Source organism: Schistocerca americana, chromosome 6 (genome assembly GCF_021461395.2).
Source record: "Schistocerca americana isolate TAMUIC-IGC-003095 chromosome 6, iqSchAmer2.1, whole genome shotgun sequence".
NCBI classification, from domain to species: domain Eukaryota; kingdom Metazoa; phylum Arthropoda; class Insecta; order Orthoptera; family Acrididae; genus Schistocerca; species Schistocerca americana.
Window position 1 is genome coordinate 312,512,968 of NC_060124.1, and position 21,645 is coordinate 312,534,612.

The 21,645-nt window shown below is 44.6% G+C and overlaps 1 protein-coding gene across 3 annotated transcripts in view; it reads right to left on the minus strand.

Moving 5' to 3' along the window:
- The window catches only part of LOC124619383 (rhophilin-2), a 707,931-nt gene that overhangs the window by 266,575 nt on the left and 419,711 nt on the right, over positions 1–21,645 (minus strand). The window contains exon 1 of one of the 3 annotated variants that reach the window (XM_047145726.1): positions 282–499. The exons of the other annotated variants lie outside the window; for them this stretch is intronic. Within the exon in view, the coding sequence (XP_047001682.1) occupies positions 282–329 (48 nt within the window). The 5' untranslated portion in view covers positions 330–499. Of the gene's footprint in view, positions 1–281; positions 500–21,645 lie in introns of those variants that run through there. 3 annotated transcript variants of the gene reach the window in all.

Genomic DNA, 21,645 nt, shown 5'->3' on the forward strand with positions numbered 1-21,645 from the left:
TCTCAGCCCGGCACACAGTTTTAATCTGCCACGAAGTTCCATATCAGCGCACACTCCGCTGCAGAGTGAAAATCTCATTCTGGAAAGCTTCGACAATGCCAGCCATTAGCCATTCATGCTGGCGGAACGTCAGACAAACCAACGTCGGCCAACGTCTGTGAACTAGTGGCTACCAAAGTCTTAACGGTTTTGAACCAGGAAGTTACCAATCAGCACATCCTGCATTGCAGATTTTGCGCAGTACACATGTAGAATTTGAACACTGGGACATTGTCGCTCACCTTGTGGCTAGCCCGGTTCTGCGCCCGTAGCACCGCCGCCTGCGCCATGCCGCAACAATGGAGCCAATGTCACCGCTTGTGGTCAGCCGGCAGAGGTCACACGCATCACAAACACAAAAACACGCGAGACGCCTGGGTTCTCCGACTGTCAGGGCAGACAACGCAGGAGGGACACGAAGCGCGGACCGCGGCGCTCGAGGAGTGTGGGACGCGCTGGTCGGCCGCCTGGGCGCACAGTGGCGGGGCTCCAGCGCTCGCTTCGGAGGGCGCGCGCCGCCAACGCCAGCGCCTCTGCCGGTGGTCGCCAGAGACACCGCGCCGCTCGCGAGGGAAAGGAGGCGCGATCGGAACGCCGGAGACGGGCGCTTCAAAACAACGGGCCAAGCATCAGGGGCAACTTTCTACAGCCTCACAGGCCACGCCGGCAGTCTCGTCTGTTCGAGGACGATCCGCAGCAGGTGCGGCCGGCGGCTGCCAACGCCCGCTGTGCAGCAGTCGTCTGCTACGCCTACTTTGACAACACCGTATTCCTGTGAGGACGTTAACTAGCTAAAATATTTCACTACATGGTAGTCTGTGAGATCTGGCCGAGTTATTTGCATAAAACAATCCTGTTAATCGCAGGAATTCAAGCACGACAGTCTCATGTTTAGGAACACGGAAAAAATCTGTAATTCTTGATATCGAGTACTTTCATGTTGACACGTATACTTTACTCGATATTTTTAACTGATGCTTTTACTCACATCAGTATTTTACGAAGGAGATACCAAAAGTAATGAGAATTTCTCTCTGTTTGGTCGAACACTAGTTCAGATTCTGATAATATTCTTCTCGGGTATGCAGCCGGATTATAACGTCTTCATGACACAATATTTCCGCGGTCCAGCTGGCCGCCATCTTCAGGTGAGTGTGCTGGTGCACGATCTCGCTAGATGTCTTCACCAGACTATCAGCTGCCCTTGCGACATTGTTGCGGAAACATTAGTGTGGCCAGTGTGAATGTTTTTGTCAGCGCTGATTCACGAGTCAAGCGATTTTTCTATAGTAGACATTAAACATTAACTCACTAGGTTATGTTAGTGAAATCAGCAGCAGGGGATGTCAAATGCTTGAACGCTTAAGGGGAGGGAGATTTGAGTCGAGCAAGAGTTTACGAGAGGCTTTTTCGTTTTAAAAGTGGTAAAATGGCAACTGAAGACGATTCACGACCGGAACGCCCCTCGATTCCGATAACGAACGAAAATATTGAAAAAATTCGTATTGCGATCACGTCTGCTCGTTTCAAGGACCGCTCTTGCGTCGTGCTTGGGTTGCTTAATCGGTAGAACAATTGCCCGCGGAAGGGAAAGATCCCGAGTTCGAATCTCAGTCTGGCACATAGCTGTAATCTCCCAGGACGTTTCATGTTTGACCGTCTTAGAAGAATCGATCAAATTTTTAAAATGGCTGAAATATTCAGGAATTCTTACCAATGAATTTGGACTGAAGATGTCATGTGTTGCAGCAAAATTCGTTCCGCGCGTGCCTTCTGACGACCCGAAAACCAACAGTTTGCACATGTTCTCAGACTTTAAAAAATAGCTAGAAAATGATCCGGATTTTGTCGCGAAAGTCATCACGGGCGACGAGTCGTGGTGTTATAAATAAGACCCAGGAACCACGCAACAGTCCAGCCAGTGGAAGACGCAGTCACCAAAACCACAGAAATCAAAGCACGTGGGATCCCATATGAAGACAGTGCTTTATTTTTTTTCCACTTCAAGAGGATCGTTCATTACTTAACTAACATAACCATCTTGAAGTGCTAAAACGATCATGTGAAGAAGTGAAGAAGAAAAAAAAATAACAGACAGGAGAACGACCCGCATTGTGGCAAATCAGGAGATAAGCTTTTTCACCGCAAATCCCCTGCGCACACTGCGTTGAATGTCAGGCAGTTTTTGGCCAAAGACCTAATCACAACGGTTTCTCACTCGTTGTACTCACCGGACCTCGTCCCTTGTGATTTATTTTTAATGCTAAGAATGAAAGGAAACCTAAAAGGGAATCGTGTTCAAGACGTAGAAGTGAAAAATTAATCATTGGAGGCACTAGACAGCGTAACTTCAGACGAGTTCATAAACTGTTTCTACCAACGGGAAAAAACGTAGGGCTAAGCGTATTACGTCTGAAGGATACTATGAAGGTGTTTACGCTTTGAAAATGTTCCGTCAAATACACGATTCTGTAAAACATTTCTCGCTATTTCCGGGTCCTCCCTCGCTTACGAGGTATCCTGGCAGCGATTTATTACATTTCTATTATTTACCTATCATTTATATCTTATGACTCATCCCAACGCTATCAACAATTCAATGCGCTAACACCAAAAGGCTAACATGGAAGAGTTGGCAGAGAAAAGCGCTAACCCGCAATTTAATAAGGATTAGCCTGATCAAGTCATCTATTTGTGTTTTTGAATACACCACATTTGTCTTACAGTATTTAACTTCTTGTCTTTGGCTAAATTCAAACATATACGGAGTAACGCAAAAGACGCTCTTGTGGGTTAGCACTTTATTCCGCCAACCCTGTCAAGTGAACGAGCCGTTGTGCGCGACCGAATTGCTTCGCCAACCTTGCGCAACGTTTCGTTCGGCAGTCCGTTCACTGGGAATCCCCTTGTTTTTACGATTCCACTCGCATATTTTGCTTTTTAATTGTTTAATACAGTTTGTGCGAAAGAATTGCCGAATCAACTATTACTGCTTAGGAGTATTTTGACATACAGAATTGTAATGAAGTGAGACACAAAATCTTTTCAGAAATTAGAAGCCTTCAGCTTTTTTGCTGATAATCCTGTAATTTCATATTTAAAGTTCCAAATTTTTCGTAACTGTAATCTGCAATGGAGATAAAAACATTATTTGATTTAACGCTGTATTATTATGCTTAAAAATTCTCTCTCTCTCTCGCCGTCGTCTTAATAGCCAAAAATTGACGGACAGGACGCTCTGTGATCCAGCTATCGGGCGATTTCTGGTGAGCGTTGTCGCTTCCACTGTGGCCCCAGCCTAAGAGAATGGAAGCCGCTCTAATACTGGGGCGCCTATTCCACGGAGAGTTTCAATCGAACAATGGATTGCCCGTATAAACATAGTGCCATATATACGTATTGTTATATCTTTATCTGCTTGTTATATGATGGCTTTCACAAGCTAAAGTTGCCCCTTAACTTGTTACAGAAGCAGCGTATTTTTCCCCAAATAACGTGAGGAGTAACAGTCAGCGCGATGTATCGTTATGACATCGTCGTTAAACATGTGTTTTCATCAGTGAATTTTTGAAATAACATGCTGGCTTTATGGCATGAACACAAGACGCCAATAAATAAATAAAGTAAACAAACCAATTTGGAATCAGGAGATTTATACGTAAGTCACAACGCTGTAGACATTATGTTCCAAGAGAGACACGCAAGTGTGCTCTATCCGAGCTCATGTCGTTCATGGAGTGGTATCCACACGATACTGCTCTTCTTGGTTACAAACGTGGTTCCATTCGATTTCTTCTTTTTTTTATGTTTTACTTTTAGACGTTTGCACCATAAAACGAGCTACTGATGCCAGTGTAGCGGCAGGCAGCAGTGGATGGACTAACAGAAGACCAATGTACGTTGATAGAAGACATCGCTGATAATGAGTATACAGTAGACTCTACATTCATGTCGTTAGCTGTTCGGAGGCAATCATATTTAAAAACTTTACCAAATTACAAAACCAAAACTCAGGGAAAGTGCCAGTGATCATAAAAACTACGTCACCCACGATAGTTAACGAATATGCATTTAGTTTAATTCAAAATTGTAACAATAGCTATCTTAGGTCAGTAGAGCGGTGACGACCCAAGACATCGGCCGTCTGAAGTAATATAGTCCAGTTAGGGTCTTCACAAGTAGCGAAATTATTCAACCGTGGATAGTTCGTCCAGTAATATACGCGCAAGTATAAACTTAGGTGAAGAATACTGTATGTTATTTTAATAACGCAATGAAGCCTTTCCGTATACTAATGATAGTTCGTCGATACTGAACTTCCTCCAACACTAGACACAAGATTGTGCAACAGGTTCTGTTTTAAGTACGGCAGAACACCCACTCATTCGACGAAAGTTATTCTCTTACACTGTTTGGAAGTCGCAACAGGTCACAGAACTATGAGGCGCCGCACGATAGGACACGAGGAACACTGCAACGCTACGACTTTAGCGGAAAGTATCGACAGCAACACCAAATCATTTCTGCTGTCCCATTGTTCCCTACGTCCGTAGGCGGAGAATAAGCAAAGCATTGTCACCGGCGGACAGCGTGTAATCTTTCTTGCTAGGTAGAATGAACTTCGGATATGGCAGGAAATTAACACGGACTGAGTAATACCGGTAACGATATGTCGTCCAGAATGGGAACTAACCCGTGTCCTCTGTACTGTCAGAATATTCTACAGTTGCTCCTATTGTTTTTAGATCAGTGCTTCTCAAACTGTAGCCCGTGGTTCTCAGATTTTATAACACTAAGCTTCTAGCAGCCCGCCCGGTTAGCCGAGCGACCTAACGCACGGCTTTCCGGAGCGGCAAGGAGCGCCTGGTCCCCGGCACGAATCCGCCCGGCGGACTTGTGTAAAGGTCCGGTGAGCCGGCCAGTCTGTGGATGGTTTTAGGCGGTTTTCCATCTGCCTCGGCGAATTCGGGCTGGTTCCCCTTACTCCGCCTCAGCTACGCTATGTCGGCGATCGCTGCGCAAACGAGTTCTCCACGTACGCGTACACCACCATTACTCTACCACGCAAACATAGGGGTTACACTCGTCTAGTGTGACACGTTACCTGGGGGGGGCGGGGGTTCCACCGGGGGCCGAACCGCACAATAACCCTGGGTTCGGTGTAGACCGGAGGAGGGGTGAAGTGGACTGTGGTAGTCGTCGTGGGGTTGTGGACCACTGCGGCTGCGGCGGGAACGGAGCCTCTCCGTCGTTTCTAGGTCCCCGGTTACCATACAACATACAAGCTTCTAGCAGCTAATAGCCGAATCCAAAAATGTCGATTGAAGTTAAAATGCTTCTTAAGAGTATACTTTTCTTCATCTGTAACAAATAAAAATACTTATGGAGGCAATAATATCTGAAGACGTACTTAATTTTAGTTGCAGGTAATAAATTCGCTTGTAAACTAAGTGAAGTTTGCGGCTTACGTCAGAGGCACAATGGTATGTAGCGTGTCCACTGTGGGATTAATAAAAGTGAAAGAGGGAATATTTCATTGTCTCTCTTCCAGTGATCACAACTCACGAGAGTGCCCAATTAACACCGATCCCCTGCTAGGGTATAAATGCCACACGGAAGTAACATGGATTCGTGAATGCGCATTGCAGTGTCTGTCATCTTCAAATATGGTACCTGTTTATACCAAGTAACATGAACTCAATTTAAGACTGTTTTAATACAATGCAGTGAATAAAAGAAAAATGACATTCAGGACATTTTAGTGAACCTTTGTGATAGTTTCTCATACTGCAATAGCTTATTAATTGATATATAACATATTTATGTAGGTTGCGAATTAATAGTGAGATGCCTAAGTGAAGTTAAGATAAGGTAAAGTCGCCAGGACGGGAATAGTGCCCATTGCATACTTCTTGCCCTCAACGGCGCTGCTGCCTGCCAAGAATTGGCAGACCATTGTCCGATCCACGAACTATCGTGGTTCGCGCATGTCGAGACATGGACGGGGATGGCATTGTTTACGATTCCGAGCGACAGTTGCGGTACGTGCATGCGCGTGCTTTCCATCTGAAGGAAGCGTATATCCTTCAAATTATGTCTCTCGCTTACTTATGCAGAATTTATGACTTACCACCACCGTAATCGGTAACAACTAGCAACAAATGAAATATAAATTCACTAAACAACTTGATACGCTCACGTTTAATGCTCGCATTAGCTGCGGCATTCAGAGCAGAGAGCTCAGAACACAACTAAACGCTCATTGGCTGTCTGAATATGCGTGACTTTGCTACGCCGAACAAACCTAAACTCGACAGCCATCGTTTGAGAGTCCAACTACAGTTCTAATATGTATCGTCATTGTTGTCAGTGAGTGACAGGGAAAACTTGTTTCGCAATTTTTTAGTAAACTTTACTGTTTTCTTGACGTCTGGTGTAAGGTAACTCACCCACATTAATCTTGTTGCCTCACTTGTACGGAGCTGGCTGGGAATTCTTAAACGCCGCTAGCGTTAACTTACAGCAGCGAGGAGTAACGGGTTCGTGCCCCCCAACATACGAGTCGGGCGTCAGCCTAGTGGATTCCAATCCAGTGATATCATTGCTGAAAGAGGAACTTTGTTGATAAGCAAATGTCAGTAATTGTGAGGAGAAGACTGACCTCGACCTAATTTTATGTGTCAGCTACGGTAGAGCGTGTACGGCATTCGCAGTACATGCACCTACTGCGAAAAACCGACAAGACAACTGGATTCTCTACACACTAAACGAGTTCCTCTCGGTTCGCGCGCCAGCATACACGGACGGACGCAGGGACATACAGACCGAAAGAATTTTTTAAAACTCATTACTTTTTCCCTTCATTCATTACACAAACGGTTGATTGAAAGTCAGGTTTTAGAAAACGGAGCCTATCTTTCGTAACCAAAGTATCTGAACTTCGATATTTATGACCAATTTTTGTCTTATTGCATTTCACTGCAGCCACATTAAAACAGCTTTTACTGTTCAGTACGAAACATCATTCGCATTACCCGTCCTGTAGACCTGTAGTCTTAGCAATTAGAAAAGCGCCATATGTTAACGACTACTGTGACGGTATTTATGAAAGGTAGTCGCAAACTGCGAATACAATGTTACATCGGCTGTATGGTTTACTATACGCACATCAAAGTTTGTGTCGGTCAGGGACCCGAACTCGGATATCCCTTTTTCGCGAGTACTCGCTTCAACCACTTCGGCTGTCCATGCTCGCCTACCGGACCGAACTACGTCCCATACAGCTCGCAAAATGTTAGTGTATTTCCGGCATAGGGAGAGAGAATGTTTCTCTTATCAGTGTCTTGCTTTGTCATGAAATACAGTTAGCCCCGTTCGATGCGAATGTCTTACACTGCTAAAAAAGATCCACAGCCGTATTAAATTAAGGAATGTATTCGCAAAAACTGCGTGTACGAGATTACATCAACGATACACCCGAGCGTTCACGACATGCGGGAGATCTGGGTTCGGGTCCCGGACCGGTACAGACATAGCAAACCATATAGCTGATGTGATATCGTGTTCGCAATCTGCGAATACATTTCATATTTCAACACAGCTTTAAGATCGTCAACAGTGTCTTCTTTCAGACATGCATGTATATCTGAAGGACATTTGCATCGAACTGTTCGTTGTCAAATATACACACTGAAGTAACTGTACTGAGAATGTCTGGTAGATGAAGCACTGTGTTCAGTTTTTAAAAAATCAGTGGTTCTATGGAAAAGCCGATGAAGACCAGCCGCTGCCTCTCTCTTTCCATCGGATACTAACAGGAAAACAGATTTATGTAATTTAGGGCCACAGATTTCATACAAAGAGAAGCAAATTTATATACCTATTGTCAATACAGGACGAGGAATGGCTAGTTAGGAAAGCCACAGGAAGCATAAAACGCTAAATACGACGGTCATATTGACACCTATATTGGCAAATGCGTGACCAGTACGTAGATTAAATAATGTTTGTTGCAAACCTTTAGTATCAAAAGCAAAAAAAAACACAGAATTTGGACTGAGACAACGGTCAATACTGACACGGTAATAAGCTAATAGAGTTCCAATTCCGACCAAGGTATTTCGACGATTCATCTGGCTATAAGGTGAATGTCAAAACTGGAAATCCTCTTCCAGTTATCACCAATTGGGTTTTCTTATGCCCTACTATCAGCTCGCCGGAAAAAAGTTAAGTATGTTGTACAACAACCTGGTCAACACTCTGGATTAGGGAACAGCTTACACCTTTTTACAAGAATGTAAGATCATACGAACTTTTCGGGAGTGACGATCGCCAGCCTCGATGCATGAACTAGTCTCCTCTGTAGTCATGAAAGGACATACGGCACGTTCGTTTCAGAAACCAACTAATATCTTACTTGCTGCAACGCCATTTGAAAGATGTATGTTACCTTGTGCTGAGTCTACAACTATTCCACATTCCACAAGCCATCTTACAGTTGGTGGCTTCTCTCTCTCTCTCTCTCTCTCTCTCTCTCTCTCTCTCTCCACCCCCTCCTCCTCCCCTCCTTCCCTCCCGTTCCACTCGTCAATTGCGCGTGCGACGAATGATTGTCAGTAAATCTTATTCAACTGTATTTCTTCGTAAAAATGAGGCAGACATAAGTTCGAGGATGTAACCGTTACCTGACTCTTCCAGTAAAGTACTTCGCGCAATTTCAATACTAAACCTCTCCGTGAGGCACAGCGGCTCTCTTGTAGGGTGTGGCGCCGGAATGTGTGGAGCCCCTCCGCAATGCTCTCGCACCCGCTGAACGATCCCCAGTGACGAAAGGCGCCGCTCTTCGTCGGGTCTCGTCTCTCTCTTCTATTAATCTAACCTGGTAAGGGTTGCCGACTGATTAGCAATGCTGAAGAATGAGTCAAAAAATTGGCCTGTGAGCCAGTTCTTAAGGTCCTTCCAATGAATCTCAGTCTGCCATCTGCTTTTCTTATGACTGTTTTCATGTGGTCATTTCAATTCAGTTGATTTTAGAAAAGCATTTGAAAGTATAAACCAGTATCACTGTGGAACAATCTAAGCCTTTATGAAATTGCTGACCATCTCATTGATGAAACTTCCTGAAAGATTTAAACTGTGTGCCAGACTTTAGACTCCAACTCGGGACCTCCGCCTTTCGCGGGAAAATGCTCTGCCAACTGAGCTACCCGAGCACAACCTAAAACCCGTCCTCATCGCTTTACTTCCGCCAGTACCTCGTCTCCTACCTTCCGAACTTCACAAAGTTGTCCTGCAAACCTTGCGAGGCAGAGCACTCGCCCGCGAAAGGCAAGGGTCCCCACTTCGACTCGGCCCAGCACACAGGTTTTGTCTGCCAGGAAGCTTCGTATCAGCGCACACTCCGCTGCACAGTGAGAATTTCATTCTGGAAACATCTCACTGATGTGACTACCAAGCTGGATAGAATGGCGAGTTCTGTAGGGCTAAAGTAAATACTGATATTACAAAAACAATGTGCACAAAAGTGGAACTGTATTTACTCGAATTATAATGCAACCAGAAACACTAAAGACGCTGACCTATTATCATATCTCTGTAGACTAATCTGTAATAACAGGGAGGCAGACATCACGATCTGAACTCTGAAAACTTCCGCAGTTTTACAACGAATGTGATCCAAACGCCAATTAGAGTCTATAAGTACGGTGATAATGCTTCTACTGTGTCCGTCTATTATCCTACGCATGGCCACATATGCAGCTGAGATCACAAAAAAATGTCACAAAAATAAGCGCACAAGCTCAATTCTTGTCACTAACGACATTTGAAGCGAAATTTGAACATCAACTAAAGCAGACATGCTCCAAATGATGACGTGCTGAGAACAAATGGTCTATACGCGCAGCTGGTAAAAAAATTGTTGCTGAAAGGAAACTGAAGCTTGCAAGGCAAGCTCTACACATGAAAGATAGAAGAATCCCTAAAGCAGCACTCTCGAAAATCAACGGAAATATACAGAAGAGGAGGAAGTGCTTGGAACATCTGGAAATGAACTTTTGCGATGGATCCTCAATGCGTGGACATGAACTGGGAGGAAACAGAAAATCTGACAGATGATCGAGTTCGTTGGAGAAAACTTGTTGCCCTATACGCTACCTAGAAACGGAGACACCTCTCAAATTCCACTTTATGTCGCTCCGGATGGTTATTCTACGTATTTTACGGTAGTTGTGGTTTTTAGTGCTTTTTTTATGCGCAGAACGTTGCTCAGGATCGACTGATATTGCCTGTGCCAATCTTAGATTCTCTGCATGTCTTCCTCAATTTATTACAGTCTTCTGGCATTGCTGCCTCCTCATAAACAATATCATCCTCTGTTAACAGCTTTATATAGCATTTGACGTTCTCCGCTAGATCATTTGTATTTAATGTACAATTACAATTCCTTGGCGTGCTCCAGAAGATACATTTACGCCTTTCCATCCTGTTCCGTCAAGAGCAACGTGCTGCATTCTCTTTGCTGCGAAATCCTGAATCCAGTCCAAAGTCTGATCCCACACTCTGTGAGCTCTTACTTTGTTCACTAAACTAAGAATGCCTTCCGGAAGTCAAGGAACACTGAATCAACCTGCGCACCGATGTCTACACCTTTGAGGATCTCATGGCCGAACAGAGCGAGCTTTGTTTTGCAACATCTCTCTCTGTGAAATCCATATTGACGGCTACAGTTGAAGACAGCATCTCTTCTTGAACGCGAGATGGTGTGGATGCAACGTTATAGTGGCCCAGTTGGATTGTGCTCTTGATTTCCGTGAACATCTGAATGGTGGACGCTCGTCGGTGTTTTGGGAGTGAATGTCGAGTCCCATGGCCAGTGCGATGAGGACCTAATTGGTAAGATCTTAGTTGTCTATATAGTTGCACAGCATGTGCTAATTGTAGATGATGCAGTCACCTATAATACAGCACTAGGAGAATAAATCTGTAAGAATTTTCAGTCAGATACTGATTAGATTTAGAAGTAGTGTGTAAATTAGCAACTTGCTTTAAATGTTCTGAAAAGTAAAACTGTGCATCAAAACGTAGCAATCTACTAAGTATGCTATGGCAACAACAGCAATGAGTCACACAACTATAATCAGTCAGTCGATACATGTACAATTACATCAGACGTGGACTCATCGAATCCGACAATCTAATAGACTAATGACTGGAACACAGTGCAGTAAAACTGAAGTTAAATAAATATGAAAAGCTTCCTCCTGTGCTTAAATCTGGAAAATTTTATGTTATCCAAAAGCTATTCTTGCCAGCGAACGTTCGAATCACAGTCAACGCGAGGCGTGGGTATCACCGCGCCGTGGCCTGTGTGCTGCATACCGCAGCGTAGCCCCTTGCACGTCAGGCAACACTCCTCGCAGACTAGCATGGTGGGTCACATAATCTGCAGGCACTGGCGCTTCAACAAAGTTTTCACTTCGGAACTGCACCAAACGATAAACTACAATGGCTTACTGTTATCCTCTAATTAATTTGCTCATCAATAACGGATAGCTTTCACAATGATCTTACAGTTTGGGTGGAGTCCGTGCGAACTGTCTTCGCTTTAACGAACAATTCCAACATAATTTGGTTTTGAAGCTCCAAATGAAGCCGCGTTTCCAGACAAAAGTTATTCTATTTCGGGTCAGGCTATTATGCCAACAACGTGTAAAATGTCAACAGAAACAGCTGTTCGCCGAGTAAACTAACGTAAACTCTAGTATTTTAAGCTAACTGATGTTGCCTCCATAACAACCGCTTGAACCATTAGAGCAGGAACATATTTCAGAATATTTGCTTGATGAATTATGTAGTCAAGGTGGGTGTGGCCCCATACTTTTCAAGTGTATAGCTCATATCGTAACCTTCCACGGAAAGTAATGACAAACCATTAAGAACTACTTTTTATTGAAATTGTGAGTATTAAGTAGAAAAGAGTTACAAAACTTTCGATTTTGTTGGAAACTATATAAATTCGACAAGTTGGAATGTGGTCAAGTTTAAAGAGCACGAGATAAAATCAACAGGCGGCACAAGGACAGTAAGGGCTCGTTTCATATGTCATGGTATATAGTTTTAACTTATAACGACACTAGTATCTCGTCAGTACTACGCATTCATCAATCTCTCTGCTAATTTTAGCGTCATAATGTTAACGTTGTCAAACTTATCGATAAACATCCTCATCTCCCAATCTTAAGAGATGAAAAACGTTCCTAAGGGACATGTATATTATGTTGAGATAAGTGTTTATTCTTGTAGCTTTCACTGAACGTAATGGAATTGTGCTAGTGCAAATAATTTGATCATTCTGAGCTCCACAGCTGATTGTTGTTAATAAAAAAACCACAACAGCACTATTGATAAACAGTATGTTACAACTAGTTTCGTTCGAAAGAGCATAATCGGCTTAACTACCAAAACTCGTACCGGATCCAGAGAGTTGTGTGACTATCATGACTTAAGTAGTTCAGTTATCTTACGTAACGTGAAAGAAATTCTGGAGCACGCCGATCATATAAACACACGTAAACTGCTTCGCAGCAGCACGGCGAGCAGTGAGAGCAGGCAACTTGGCATGTTGTGTACACTAGATTGTAGTCTAGTGTACACAACACGCCAGGCGTTCGACGAAGTGTTTACACGATCGTCACGTTCAAGAATTTCCCATTAATGTTACGGAAGTTAACAATACTACCTAATTCATGATACTGCCAAAACTCTGGGGATTTCTTATTAAGAATGTTGGCAGTGTAATCTGATGACAATGATTATTCGAACGGAACAGGTCGTCACGTAGTGAAAGTGAAACAATACAGCTGAGGCCGTTTCTTATCTATATTATCTTATCGAAATATATCAATGACCGTAACAACACCATAACTATTACAAAAGTTGATTGCTATGTCGCATTAGTTCACCTTAAATCGCTTAGAATTTTTTCAAGCTGTGACGAATATCTTGAGCTTCAGAAAACACGAGTAACTTCCTAGTCTGAATTATAGTGCAGTGGGAGTAACATTTTTCCTTTATTAGTTCTTTTTTAAATGAGACAGTAAAGTACTTCTGGAATAGACAGTGAGTTCCCACCGGCGGCATCGGTAAGAGTTCTCACCCTTCGACCTCTACGTACAGGGCTAGTAGTCGGTCGTTTAGTTCCACCAGTCGACGTGCGGTGCGCCTGTGTTTTCGACCGGTGGCGCTACGTGCGGAAGCATCACTAACCTGAGTATTCTTGGACTTCTGGTACTGCACAAACCACCGTATTTAGAACTCTGCGCACATATGAAACATTGTTAGCTGCGCCACATCCCTATGTTCCTCATCCGCATCAACAAGTCTATTTTCCCGCATCAGCGTATTTTTAGCCCGTTCCATACACTGGAACTCTGAAGGTGGGCTTGGGCTTATCCTGCATTTTCGTTTGCAGAAGTCTGATCACGCAGTTCGTTCGACAGTGAGAACGTAGACGCAATTTAATACGACATAGCCAGATTTATTTTTGATACGTTCAATTTTTGTCGTAATCACTGAAATGGATTTTCTGCAAAATATCTTCTCAACAATGGGAAGTCAAATTATGTAGTATTACAAGGTTTAGTCCCATTCGGTAATACGTTTATAAATGTAGATTCAGTCACTATGATGTTAAATCACGTTGACGTGCTCCACTTCTCAATGCAACAAGCGTTGTGTGTTGTCAGCAAAGTAGCATCAACTGAGTGCAACCGAAGTGCGGTTGCAGTTACCCCACTGCCTGACTAAATTAACTAATAATTATGAACCGTGACATATTACTGTGTATGTCGGACACGCTAACAGCACAAACTGTTCTTTGCGAAATGTCGCATGTAGAACGCCAAACTGACCAATTCGCAGTTAAAAGGTCTAGTAAGTTGCCTTCTTCCCTGGATGGACAGAAAGAAAGGTTACTTACCTCGTCCCTTCTGTAGTTGTCTTTATGTCGCCACTGGTTTTCTTCTCCGCCAGCCGCAGATCCTAACATGCGAGCAATTAACAGTGAATAACGGAATGGCAAATGAGAATATCTCAACGCCACTACAACCGAAGTCTCAAAATAAAGCGATTCCCCCTGATTTTCATTGCTCTCAATCTCAAAATCGGGAGAATGTCCTTTGGGAGTCAATCTGAAAGCAATGTATTCAGCAAAGATGGCAGATTCTCATCACCACTTACTGAGCCCATGAAGTTCACAGAAAGATGTCCTCACAATTTTGATGGCAGTATAATGAAAGATCAAACAAGTATCTCCAGACTCTCTTCATACCTGTACGGGGACGTGCGTTTCCGGAAGCAGGATAATACTTTTACTTAATCTGAATAAAACGACGTATCCACTCGCAGTTGAGTATAGAGTGTCGACGCAAAAATTAAGTTTCAGACAGAGTGTTGAGCTAGATTGACTGTTTCGCGTCGCTCCTGTGTGCTTCAGGGCGCTTGCGATGTTCAGTCCGACAATGATTTTTATTGTTAGATGAAGCCGCCAGTGTGGCTCATGTCATCAGCCTAGTTGGAACGCTGCACTCACATTTAAACAGTAAGTAATCATAGTTGGAAGATCTGGCGCCAAATCAAGCAGGTATTTCAATCCTCTCTCTCTCTCTCTCTCTCTCTCTCTCTCTCTCTCTCTCTCTCTCTCCTCTGCAGCACCAAGTGCTCGCTAATTCACAATTCTGTGAATTCTTGTATGCTGTATCATAGAAGATGCTAACTGTCCCTAGACTATCAGTAATATTAGACAATAATACTGTGCAATATACTGACGGTTCGCTCCAGACAGCTAACAGATTTTGCGCAACATTAATGTCAAATCTCGGACGTGCAAACATGGCGGATGCAGACGCCGGGTGTTATTTGGCTCTTGGGCTGGCTTTCACTCACGTAAGGAAAAAAAAGGAAGCTTAGATGGATGAAGGAGTGGTAGAAGACGGCAGGATGACTGGGGCATAACAATTTACGAAGTGACTTGAGTATAAACGAGCGAAATGACTTTCCCGACTTCGAGGGCGGACGCTCATTCATTTGATGTAAGGTACATTTGTAAGTAATATTTATTTATTTGGATCCAATTTTAAGAACAAGTAGTACAGAAATCCTCAGTACACTGCCCAATAACATTGTTCAATAATACTGCGCTGCTTTCCTGAAAGCAGAGAAAAAGCGCGAATGAAAATCCGGTTGAAGGAGCGTCAAAAATTCCTCACGAAAACTTGTTAAGAGAAATTCAGTTAAAAGAAAAACTAAGTTTCTATGGTCCAATAATTGATAAAACACCGGAAATGGCTGCCCGTACGAAGAGCACACCACCTCCTGCAATCTGGAGTACGTATCTTTTATTCATTGCAAAATTCTTAGACTTCTAGAAGCGATTTCCCGTGATTCCGCTGAACCTCTCCTTCGGCCGAATGTAGCACTACCTGGCTGATCGCGGTGTAACTTACCTTGGGTGCTTTAAGTATTAAACTATTCCACTTGTAACAAATATTTAGTGGATAATCATGAATTACCTGTAACCTATTAAGTTTTTTGTGTCACCTACAAAATTCGCTTATTGTGGTATGACACACATCGATTCTCGCCTACTTATTTATGTAAAAAAAAAAGCGATTTAAGAATTTAACACTAGTCATATGCTCATATCCTGTAATCTAACTCGTTCCACATCATTTCGATAACAGAATCGTTCAAATTAGCTATGCAACATGTGACTCACTCCACTCCGAACACTGTAAACATTGGAAAACTGAATTATGGTGTAATCTCCGATATGCTGTGACACAGTCATCTCGCGTCTGTTCAATAGTCCACGTTAGAAAGTCTATTACATCGCGACGACCCAACCTGTTCACTACATACCCGGCTGTAACACACTGCTCAGATATCTTTTCTACCCTCGTGCCATACGCCCCAACATTCAGTAGTAGTACACGGCACCGCTTCAAGTGGAAAGCCCCTTTCCGTTACTTCTGACGACGTTACACGAGACACACTGCTTTTAAGATACGTTCAGAAGTGCTTCGAACATATCAGTGCCTGAGACGTGAACGAATAAACCCTGGTGCGAGGTGCGTGCCATTCCTCATTTCCGCGTCGTCTTCAGCATGCGTGCCAATGCGAGGTGTCCGGCGGACGTTTACGGACGTGCGTGGTCCCGTTTCAGGGCGTCGATGTTTGGCGCATTGTCCTGCGCGAACAATGCCAGTTCCGACACGCACGACAAAGGACGCGTAAACAAACGGACGGACGACCTCCGCTGGCAAAGGCTGCCTGCGACCTCCGTGCGCTCCTCTCGTCCGCCGCTCAGCGCAACGTAGTCGCTTGCAGCCCCTTTCTACGCCTGCTCTCCGCAAGCTGCCGTACAGCGTCTGCCAAAGGGTGAATATTGTAACAGGGTCAGCCCGACTCCTTATTTCATTCTCTGACTATAAACGGTAACCGGGGCTGCCGGCATTCCTCTGTACCGCCCAGATATTCTCTTATTTTGGCATCGCGATCATTTCGTGAAATTTGGAAGATGCATATCTGGAGGAGGATGGCGTAGCAGGAGGGAGGATGGCGTAGCAGGAGGGAGGATGGCGTAGCAGGAGGGAGGATGGCGTAGCAGGAGGGAGGATGGCGTAGCAGGAGGGAGGATGGCGTAGCAGAAGGGAGGATGGGGGTGCAGTAGAAGGGAGGATGGGGGTGCAGTAGAAGGGAGGATGGGGGTGCAGTAGAAGGGAGGATGGGGGTGCAGTAGAAAGGAGGGGGGTGCAGTAGAAAGGAGGGGGGTGCAGTAGAAAGGAGGGGGGTGCAGTAGAAAGGAGGGGGGTGCAGTAGAAAGGAGGGGGGTGCAGTAGAAAGGAGGGGGGTGCAGTAGAAAGGAGGGGGGTGCAGTAGAAAGGAGGGGGGTGCAGTAGAAAGGAGGGGGGTGCAGTAGAAAGGAGGGGGGTGCAGTAGAAAGGAGGGGGGTGCAGTAGAAAGGAGGGGGGTGCAGTAGAAAGGAGGGGGGTGCAGTAGAAAGGAGGGGGGTGCAGTAGAAAGGAGGGGGGTGCAGTAGAAAGGAGGGGGGTGCAGTAGAAAGGAGTGGGGTGCAGTAGAAAGGAGGGGGGTGTTAGTACGAAGGCCAATTACAAAATAATGCCTTGTTTTTTTTCCTCCTTCATTGAACTGAAACTGCAGCAGTCATGAATTCGGCGCACTTCCAGAAACCACCATCTACAGCCGAATACTGTAACAGCCACCCACTTAGTCGCCCATAGCCTTCTGAAGCTTACTTTTTCTCGCTAGAATCATCTTCAATATTTAACACACCTTGCTCTTGTACTCACGAAGTGTAGAAATGAGATTTGCGTAAATTTTACCTCAAAATTGTTCAACTTAACAGCGTAAAATTGGCAGTGAAATAGTTTTGTTTCTTAGGTCTTCTTGCTGCTGTTCTCTTAAGGAGTACGTTTAGATCGAATTATAAACGTAAGTAAATTTTTCGTAACACTTACCTATGTCTTTTTATTCATAACCATCACGGAAAAGTTTAAAATTACTAACATTACTGAAATAAAAAATTACCATGTGGTGCACATGTCCGCTCCAGGTGACAGATGTTGATGTCCTTCCTATCGCGTTTTCAATCAGTCCTGAGGCTGCAAATGGAGTCCATTCCAGTGGACATTCCCTACTGATGTTGTGCCCAGCGTGCATTTGTAGCCTCAGGACTGATGGAAAACGCCAAAGAAGCGATGTCAACAGCTGTCCACTGGCGTGGATAAGTGCACCACAGCGTTAAAACTTCTGACCAATTTCAGTCGGCAGTACGAGGGCGGAGGATATTCGACAAATCGCGCAACGCGCATTAAATGTAGCTTAAGTGGTCTCTGTAGGCCAAACTGAGGTGGTTTCCCAACTTGACAGCCCACAAATATATCATATTAATCGTCTTGACTTTCCCTGTATCACAGTAGTACACTGTATCCAATTATCGTTTACACCCTATAAAGAAACAAGTTTAGAGCAGTCAGCATGGCACCGTTGACTCCACGTGCACTTATGCACCCCACCTGCAACCAGTGCTCTGCTGTGTCACGTGCCCCATTTGACACTGCTTGGCAAGTACAGCAGCGGGTATCCACGCACTACTGGCTGTGTCGCGTGCCCCATTTGACACTGGCTGCCACAGCAGCGGACTATCCACGCACCACATGCTCTCCTGCTCAGGGCTAGAGCGCCGAAGCGGAAACTCTGCTAGAGGCGCCGCAAACACAACGCAGTGCCCTGACAGGGAGCGAGTAAACACACTTCACCGATACTCAGCGGGCAATAAAATTCGCCACGACGCGGCAGGCCCCCAAACAAGTGAGTCGGCTCCACTGTAGTCGCTGGAATGCTCGAGCCCGTCGTTAGCCGCGCTGGAAAACAATCTGCCGCAGCCGCCGCCACGCCTTGTGCCGGCTCCGCCGCCTCCCCAGCAAATGAGGGGTTCTCCGGCGCCTAAGTATATGCCGCGCAGCGCCGACATGACGGATGCCCGTCGCCAGAATCCGATCCGAAAACAAAACAAAAAACAAAAAAATGACGCGGCGACAACGCACTCAGGAGAGGACGCGGCACACCAATTTTTCTAACAGTGTGTGTGTAATGGGGAGGAGCGCCACTACAATTTTACTCTCGTAAAAGCGAGTGGTTCCCGTGGATTGGGTTTATTCTGTTGACGCAGTCGTGGAACGTGGTTTTCGTTCGTTTGTTTGTGTGCTTTCCTACTTGCCGCAGCCTCTTGGGCCATCGACGTTCCGAGAAACATGATAGCCTGCGGTCAGCCAGAGACTGCAAACCCGATCACGAAGCGCAGGTAACTCGCAGCGCCTACAGGCGCGGACTGCCGATGACAGCATGGGAAGCGAACGCCTCGTTCATTCAACGCGGGTACGACGCACGTGTGGGGCGTTTCACGAGCCATCACAGCAAGAGAAATGGTAGAAGGAGTGACAACAGTATCCGCAAACTGAGGAGCAAGCAGGCGAGTCATCTGCGTCAGGAGGAGCACCTACAGGCCGATACGCAGTGCGGCTTTTGGTCAGTGGGTTGTCAGTGCACATCAATGTCTGGGCAGTATTTTACGCTAAACCAGCAGATCGGTAAAATTAAAGGGAGAGCCGTCAGAAAATTTTGAAATAAAATCACCAGTAAGACGAGCAGATGGCTTGTCAGCCCTACTTTTTAGCTGTGCGTTTCAGAAAGTGGTTAAAGAATGAAAGAAGGTCATAAATACTAAGGGTAAACAACTTGGAAAAAACCTAAGCTTGATCACTGTAGAGTGTCGTCAATTTATAGATGACAGGCTACCTATTACAGACTAATTTGAAACTGCACAAGAACAAATCACAGAACAGCAGCGTCAAACTCGGAAGTTTGATAACCAATATGATTTGCAAAAACACAGTTCATGACAAATATCGGTCATGCATTTCAAAAGCTTAAAATAAACACCACCCCTATATCTACAGTAGGCTCTTTTAAACATCTACGAGGATGAATAGCGAACAACAAGAAGGAACTGACAGTAACAGAAACTAGATTAGGTTAATTGGAGAGGGCTTTAAATAAAAAGAAATATCTAATTAAAAATCTATTCTGTAACACAAAACTGAAACAATGGACAGACCAGAAATAAGCAGTGGAAACTCAAAGTAAACAAGAAAAGGTAGCACGAAACACTAGAAAAAGCTGAAACAAGCATCCTAAGAAAAATAATGTGCTCCAAAACCAGCAGTCAATCAGAATACGTACAGAACTGGACTTTAAGATTGACAGGATGAGAAAAAGTACATTAAAATTATATGGACCATATCCAGGATGAATAACAACAGAATAGCTTAACAACTCTTTGACTTACCAAACGATCACAAATCCAAATTCACAGAGCAGGGAGAAGTAGGAAGAGAGATCGAAAATGTAGGAGTCGATATGGGCATAAAGACAGCCTTTCGGGGCAGTAAAAAAGTCAGTAACTCTAAGGAAGTGGACACAAGAATAGAACGAACAAGATTCTTGAAGAATTCAAGTGTGGACCCAAAGGAAGTAACTGAAAATAATGAAGCAGAAACAATTTTTATGTATCATACTCTGTAAAAGTTTATAAAATTAAAAAAATGCTCTAAGACAGATTAGTAACTAACGTAGCTAACTCAACAAACACACACACAAACAGAATCTACGTAATCACAGCACGCGCCTCTGAATTTGTAGATGGGAAATTGATTCCTAGTTATCCTGTGCGGCAGTTGTCCCGTTCTTCCTGGAAATGTCACTTCTCCCAGCACGTCATTTCTTCCATCACATGCGCTGCTCGCTCTTCACACTCTTGCGGCGCCCAGCAGTTTGAGTCCATCAGACTGTGTGGCTCAACAGGTAAGTAGCAGGCTACGAATTCGAAGATTCGGGATTATCTTGGGATTTTTTCCCGCTACTTATCGCTTCTTTCGCCACCTGCAATGATTTGTGTACAGAGGAAAGGCCAAGTTTCACCGTGTTTTGGAGTTGGCATATTGAAGTTGCCTCTGTAACCTTCAAAGATCGAATAAAGGTTAAGGCACACCTCCCCTCCACTAGAATCGTGCGTAACAAAACAATGCGGTATTCACATCAACCTTCAGGTTGAGGGCGGGTTTACTTACAGCTGAAGACACGACGAACAGGTCTAGGACAACGTGAATCATTTTATACAACGAACAGGGTCCGTAAGCCAAGCGAAGAATACGAAGATTGCACGGTTTGTCTTGCCTCAGATGGCCGATTACGGGCAGTAGATGACGGATTTAATGCAAACAATATAAGCTACAGTCACTAGTACGTAACTGCAAAATCTGCTGCGTTCCATCCCATCAAACTTTATGTTTCAGAATTACAGAAACGAAGGGATGGGGAGAAGAGAGGGGGACGGTGGGCGATTATATATATACAGGGTGTTTCAAAAATGACCGGTATATTTGAAACGGCAATAAAAACTAAACGAGCAGCGATAGAAATACACCGTTTGTTGCAATATGCTTGGGACAACAGTACATTTTCAGGCGGACAAACTTTCGAAATTACAGTCGTTACAGTTTTCAACCACAGATGGCGCTGCAAGTGATGTGAAAGATATAGACAACGCAGTCTGTGGGTGCGCCATTCTGTACGTCGTCTTTCTGCTGTAAGCGTGTGCTGTTCACAACGTGCAAGTGTGATGTAGACAACATGGTTTATTCCTTAGAACAGAGGACTTTTCTGGTGTTGGTATTCCACCGCCTAGAACACAGTGTTGTTGCAACAAGACGAAGTTTTCAGCGGAGGTTTAATGTAACCAAAGGACCGAAAAGCGATACAATAAAGGATCTGTTTGAAAAATTTCAACCGACTGGGAACGTGACGGATGAACGTGCTGGAGAGGTAGGGCGACCGCGTACGGCAACCACAGAGGGCAACGCGCAGCTAGTGCAGCAGGTGATCCAACAGCGGCCTCGGGTTTCCGTTCGCCGTGTTGCAGCTGCGGTCCAAATGACGCCAACGTCCACGTATCGTCTCATGCGCCAG